This window comes from Cyclopterus lumpus, chromosome 13 (genome assembly GCF_009769545.1).
Source record: "Cyclopterus lumpus isolate fCycLum1 chromosome 13, fCycLum1.pri, whole genome shotgun sequence".
In the NCBI taxonomy this organism is placed as follows: Eukaryota; Metazoa; Chordata; class Actinopteri; order Perciformes; family Cyclopteridae; genus Cyclopterus; species Cyclopterus lumpus.
In genome coordinates, this window is record NC_046978.1 from 17,625,011 (window position 1) to 17,631,976 (window position 6,966).

Consider the following 6,966-nt stretch of genomic DNA (forward strand, 5'->3'; position numbering starts at 1 on the left):
AGCTGTTATAATAATATTCTCTCTGGGCGTATTTAGTGTGATTAGAGCGGCATTACGGATAATGTGTTTAATGTTTCACTCGAGCTGTTGTCAGTGTTTAAATTCTACCTTATTTTGGCTTTTGTTATGTTATAAGGGCACTTTTGTAAAATTTAACATCTGATTTCAAAAGTGCTTCATTTGACTTATGTATTATTATTTGTAATAATACATTTTATTTGTGTAGTGCTTTAAAAGCAATAACAATGTACACAAGAGAGATGACATAAAATAAGAAAAGAAGAAAAACACACTTATAGCATCACATATGACACATTTAGTTAACACTCTTACACGCAGGACATCTCTAACACCTTGACAGGGTCTGGGCTCTGATCTGGTATAGAGTCACCTGACACCACACACGCGCGCGCGCGCACACGGCTCCACCTCGCTCGGCTCGGCGGGTGTGTGTGTGTGTGTGTGTGTGTGTGTGTGAAGAAGATCCAGTCCCGTTATTCTCAAGGTTACCTCCTGCAGGAACCTCACTCTCCGGGTCCTATGGGAATGCTCATAACCGCAGTTTTTCTCTGGGCTGCCGTCGGGGGTAAGTGGGCTTTTTTATCACGTGCATTAAACACCTACAGTGCGTGTGTGTGTGCGCGCGTGTGTGTGTGTGTGTGTGAAATGACGGCTCAAAATGCGCGTAGCTAAGCCGGAGACGAGGCTCGTCTTCCTCGCTCCACACCGCCTCTGTAGCCCGCTGTTGTTGTTGTTGTTATTTACCGGCATGTCACCCGCCTTATGGTCGGCCTTTCAACGCACGAGACCGCGCGCGTGGTAACGAGACTTCATGAAAGGTGTTCGCATGCAGCGCGCGAGCCTCGAGGGGGTTTAAGACTTAACGGGCTCAAATAAAGCGTCGTTGCGTCATTTTTAACGTGTCCGTCTGTCGAGGTCTCGCGCTGCGGTTTGCTGGTCGGTGGACATTTTTTTAATTTTTTTTTTAAAGGTGAACGTATTTTTGAGTGTTTTTTTTAATTTTTCTCACAATGAACATGAAATGCGAAGTAACGCTCCGCGCAGGTGAGCGGAAAAAAAAAAAAGAGAAAAAGGCGCACGTGTGGGGCGCGCGCGCTCTGCACGGAGACACAATCGCGTGTGTCCAAGCTGCCGTGGAAAAACGTGTCAATTAGTTGTTTGTTTTTTTGGTGGAGAGTGTTAATATCAGACGTCTGCCTCCGCGGGGCCGTGCGCGTATGGAAATAGGGCAATAAAGGAGTCTGCGGTGTTATAACAGCAACACGGACTGTCACAGTGCGCGAAGACGAGCATTCACCAGGACCAGCGACTGTAATAGTCTCAAACCACCAACCTGCCACCGAAATTAAACTCCAAAATGAGGAATACTCTCATTATTGCGCATCAATGTGCAATATAGTCCTGACCCGGATGTGGCTCTTTTCCCATCAACATGTCACCTTATTGTTTTGGGAGAGAAAAGCTTTTTGGATATTTTTTTGGGGGGTTGGGCAGCAGGACAAGCCAATAAAAACCCAGAGCCAGATGACAGGTTTAATTATGAGGCCGGGGTGTCCCAGCTTATACACACGCACACGCACACACACACACACACACACACCATCACATGGACATGCAGAGCTCACCTGTCTGAGAGAGAGAGCCCTGATTTAGCCCTGGTGGGAAACTACCTGTGAGCTAAAATAGTATCTGCATCCTGGAGACGGAGATAGAGAGAGAGAGACGAGGGAGGAGGGGAGTAAGCTTCTTTGCTGTGTCTCTTCACTGAGCTATGTAGCCGGGTGCTTAATCACGCAGTTCATCTGCTGATGCCAGGTGTGCTAAATGTATTGATCTGTGTTCTCCTTCCTCCATCGTCGTCTCTCTTCCCTCCTCGGGCCTCAGTGGGAAGCCGGCCGGTGACCTCACCCCTCGACGATGCAAAGGTCAGAAACAACTCCTTATTCATGTCCCCCACATCATTCAGTTTATTATTATTCTATTAAATGTCTCAAACAGTTGTGTGTTTTCTTTTATTAATTCTATATATATATATAGGTTGAATGTATTATCCAGGAGACTCTGAACGAAGACGGGCCGCAGCACGAGTGTGGCCCACAGCTGGCAGGTGACATCTCTAATGATCTTTTTTTGTTGTTTTCTGATATGTTACACACTCAATTATTTGAATCAACAACAACAACAACTCTGATTTATTCTGCGATGGCCGTCCTAGATATTTTCGGGGTGGTGCTTGTTGTTGTTTTTATTGAAGTGTTGTTGTTTCCTCAGAGGAACTCGATGAAGTCCAAAGACATCAGGGTCTGCTCAGGGAGCTGCAGAGGCTGGCCGACGACGGTACGCAGCGACACACCGTGACACGTTAAAACAAAGCGACCGCGTTTCGTTTATTTATTTTTTTCCGTAATGAAATGAATGTAAAAGTCTCATCACGTCTTCATCACAGAGACGGACACGGGGCGAGATGACGGGAAGGAGCGCTACGAGTACAACATGGCCGACGACGAGAGCGACTTCAAGCGAGGGGACGAGGAGGCGAAGGAGGAGAGAGGCGCGACCGGCCCCCCGAAGGAGACGGGTGGAGCTGACGCCAAGGAGAAGATAATGGAGGAGCCCTCGCGCATCGAAGACGGAGGGAGGGACAACGAAGAGGAGCAAGCCAAGGAGCTCGAGGAGCTGCTGGCCGAGGAGATCACCAAGAAAGGGAAGGAGGAGAGGAACGACGAGGAGCTCAAGGAACTGCTCAAGGAGCTGAAGAAGAAGCGCTACGAGGCCGTGAAGGAGAGGGAGATCCAGAAGGTCTCCGCGCCCGAGCGGAAGGAAGAGGAGAAGAAGGAAAAGGAGGACAAGGGGAAGGAGGGAGATCCGGCGGGGGACTCGGAGAAGCAGAGGATCGAGGAGAGGAGGAAGAGCGAGGTGGAGCTGATGGTGGAGAGGGAGAAGGTGGAGAAGGAGCTGAAGGAGCTGCTCAACGAGCAGGAGAGCAAGAGCAAGCTGGAGCAGGAGAGGGAGCGGCGGGAGAAGCAAGAGGAGCTGGACGAACTCGTCAGGAAGATGAAGCGGGTGAAGGAGGAGCAGGAGACGCATGGCGGGGAGAAAGAGGACGGCTCGGATCAGAGGGTGACGGAGGAGGAGAAGAAGAAGGAGGGGCCCGGCGAGAAAACGGAGAACGAGGTCGAGAAGAAGAAGGAAAAGGAGGAGGAGGAGGCGCCGCCACCGGCCGAGGTGAAGGAGCCGCAGCAGAAGAGAGTGATGGAGAAGGCGAGCGACGAAGCCACGCAGCAGTTTGAGCGCGAGCGCTTCAAGGACGAGGAAGACGAGGGCGAATACGTCAGAGAGGACGGCGAGGGGCAGGAGGAGGACGACAACGAGGAGGGTGATGCCGAAGACGACGAAGGGGAGGTAAGTCGGTGCAAGCAATATGTGAGCGTGTATTGTTTACACAGATAACAGCGCGAGTAGGGAGGCGAAGCCCCGCCCCTTCCGGCTGAATGGCACCTCGTAATAGGCTAGAGACAAAAATTGTGTTTTAATTGTGCCTCAAATTCAAAAAGATAGTTGAACAGATACAGGTGTCTGCTAACGGCACAATTTAGTTAAATGTGGGACGGTGGGATTTGTTGTGGGCGAAAAAAAAAGTTATTATTGAAAAGAAAAAAAAGATTCATTCATAGATTCATTTCAAAGAAATGTAAACATTTGTAAATAATGGACTAAAAAACAGTACGGTAGAAGAATGCACATCGATTTCAGCGTTTCGTTAGCATTAGCTCACTAGCATGGTGTTCAAGGGTATATAGAAACAATGAGGTTTGCATCTTCATATATGTCTTCGGTCCAACAGGAGCTGCTGGAGATTGAAGCAGAGTTGCGCAAAGTCGCCGCAGAGCTGAGGGAGCTTCGCAGAGGATAAGACACACACACACACACGCACACACACGCCCCTTTCACCCACTCGATGGTCCTCACTTTGATGGCCATGCAAACACACACACACACACACACACACACACACACACACCCCTTTCACCCATTCACAGTCACACATTTCCCATTTCACAGCCTTCAGATCCCCGCAGCAGCAAAAATTAGAGAAATGTCTTGGGACGTGAATCTGTAAAAAAAAAAAAAAGGCCAATACATAGAAACTGTACATACTTGTCGTTTGATTTGTGCTTTCATATATTACCTGGAAAAAGGTTGTCACGGAGACGCTCCTCGTGTTTCCATCTCCACTCGTGTCCCTGTCTCAGTACCTGTAAACGCTGTTGTTATGGTAGACGGGTGATTTGTACAACGCCATAGATGCAAAGCCTCCAGCACTTTTTAATTCAAAAGTTACTTTAAGACCGCAGATTGCCGACCACACAAGCGCCATCATCTTTGAAAAATGCGAGTGTGCACGTGGCAAGCGGCTGCTTCTTTCCTCTGAAGGAATCATCCTCTATGGGGAAAAATAGATTCCCTCCTATAAGTAATATGTGTACTATATGTGCAATAACTGACAACTATATGTGTAAGCTGTTCCGACTGTTAACGATGGGTATTACCGATATATTTCTACACGGGTGTAAATCATTGTGTTTCATTTGGCTCTCGCACTGTTAAAACCAGACTGTTTGTGACGAACCGGGAGGGGGGGGGGGGGGGGGGGGGGGGGGGGGGGGGCGACCTCTCTGACACTCGGGTCAGATGTTAAGTTTGTCTCGGCCGTGGTTTAGCGCGCGGCCACAGGATGCAACGTGCTTAGAGCTTACGAGGTCTAAAAGTGTCCCTCCAGGTTCTCAGCCAGCTTTGCACTCTTATCTTAACAAGCCAAGGAGGAGACGAGGAGGAACGAGTCGCTGAAGCCATTTTCTTGTCTTTTGGTAACGGCGACACCGACGGTAGCGTCGTGCGTCGTGCTCAGCGGGTGTTCGTGGTCATGTAATTTGTGTAAATATCAGATATCAAGGTCTGTAAGCCAAGGTCATAAGGAAAATATGAAGCAGCAGCAGCGCCCCCACGAGGAGTCAGGGTGTAAATGCAGGATTTACAGGGTCAAACCGTCGGAGGCCCACTTTACTGCAATAACACGACATATAGACCACAGCACATGCGAATGCAATAATTAGCCAAACGATGAATTATTTCATGTATTTTAATATGTTATCAAAATGCATCGTAGAATACTCGTAGAGCGGATGTAATCTCTCTTCTTTTTTTTCTACACAGCCAAGATTTACAACAACAACAAAAAACGTTGTCAACTTGTGTAAACGTCAACACCGATGATCTCACTACTGTCTATTCCAAAGAGGAGGTGTTTGTTCACTTCAGAATAAATGGCGGGGGGAGAGGGAGGGGAGAAAATAATGTACTGTAGTTTTCTTTTTTGTTCTATATTAGTGCAATTAATGTATCTTACAAGCCAGCAAGAAAGATGGAGGAAATGTCTCTTGGGAGGGGGGGGGGGGGGGGGGGGGGGGGGGAACGAGTGAAAACAATATTAAGGAAAACACCATTTGTAATATTACTGGCCAATCAGATTGCTGTATTTTGTGCCTGCTGTATCTTCTTCTATGCTTCAATCAATAAACAGAAAGTGTATTAAAACATTATGGTGTAAAATCACTTCAAGGCACATTATTCTTCTCTTCGTTTTGTCAGGCGTCACGGACTACATATAAATAACGAGTTTTAATGGAACCGGCGTCTTGAGTTTTGGTCCCAACAGACCGGCGAAGAAGCCAATGGCGGTGACTTCACGGCCCCCGAGGCCGACGAGGGGGACTCAGAGGCCGGTTGTAGCAGCAGATGGACCTCCTCCTGCCTGGCGTTGGTCCAACACGGACTCGATGTGGCTGAGCAGGGAGGAGAAGAACTGGGGAACTCCCTCGTAGCCTGAGAGAGGAGAGGAGAGCTCATATCAGTGCACGCCACCGGGTCTGTCACCGTGCCGCCGCCCCCGCCCGCCGCCGTACCTGGGAAGATGTTGATGTCGATCACGGTGAGGGTGTGCGTGTGAATGCTGATGATGAGGTCCACGCCGAACAGGGCCATGCCGAGCTGAACCCGGAGCTCTCCGACCAGAGCGGCCACGGCCTCAGAGCTGGGAGGAGCCCGGGACGCCGTCTGCCCGTCCAGCTGAGAGATCGGGAGGGAGGGAGGGAGGGGTTATTTTTAGGGTGGATTTCAGGTGAGGGTCTACCTGTGAATGTAGACGGCTGCGTCAAACGGTTTAAAACGTAGAATGCGAACATTAGTTTTGCAGATATGTAACCGGCGCTTAGGTAATAATGGGTATTAATAAAGCATGATTACTCACTGCTGTGAGGTCAGAGTTTGACTCCGGCTTGGACACCTCGTGGCTGTTGAAGAAGATGGTCTTCCTGTCTGGATGCAGAGAGAAATCACAAATGGGGAGGGAACAGATAAAGAAAAGAACAAGACACGGCGGGACGTGGCAGGAAAGGAAAGGTAGAAAATGGAAAGGACAACGTAGTAGATGGAAGAGAAGGAAAGAAAAGAAAAGGAGAAGAAAGGAAATGGAGGGGAGTAGACAGGAAAGGGACTAGGAAGGGATGTGAGGGGATGAAAAGGAAAGGTAAATAAAGTAAAAGGACAAGTATAAGGAAGCAAAGTAATGGAAAAGACCGAAGAGGGAAGGAAATGACAAGGTGGGAAAGGGAATGAAAACCAAAAAGACAAGAAAGTAAAAAGGAAAAGAAACGGGAGGAAAGTAAAGGACAAGGAAGGGAAGCGAGGGAATGGGAAGGAAAGGACAAGACGGAGAAAAGAAGGAAATGAAAAGACAAGAGGAATAGGAATGAAAACAAAAAAGGACGAGGAAGTAAAGAGAAAGAAATGGAAGGAGAAGAAGGTAAAGAACAAAGAAGGGTTGGCAAAGGGGTGAAAAGGAAAGGACAACACTGAAAGGGGGAAGGAAAGGAAAGGAAAGGCACG

General features: G+C 48.5%; 1 protein-coding gene across 6 annotated transcripts in view; it reads right to left on the minus strand.

The window, feature by feature from the left end:
* Positions 1 to 5,467: 5,467 nt before the first annotated feature.
* LOC117741987 (inositol-tetrakisphosphate 1-kinase-like) overlaps positions 5,468 to 6,966 on the minus strand; it is a 4,280-nt gene continuing 2,781 nt past the window's right edge. For 3 of the 6 annotated variants that reach the window (XM_034549296.1, XM_034549295.1, XM_034549299.1), the window contains exons 8-9: positions 6,329 to 6,396; positions 5,468 to 6,147 (exon numbers count right to left, since the gene is read on the minus strand). In XM_034549296.1, coding sequence (XP_034405187.1) covers positions 5,701 to 6,147; positions 6,329 to 6,396 — 515 coding nt within the window. In that variant the 3' untranslated portion in view covers positions 5,468 to 5,700. Of the gene's footprint in view, positions 6,212 to 6,328; positions 6,397 to 6,966 lie in introns of all 6 variants that reach the window. The other 3 variants (XM_034549298.1, XM_034549297.1, XM_034549301.1) reach the window with 2 other exon arrangements.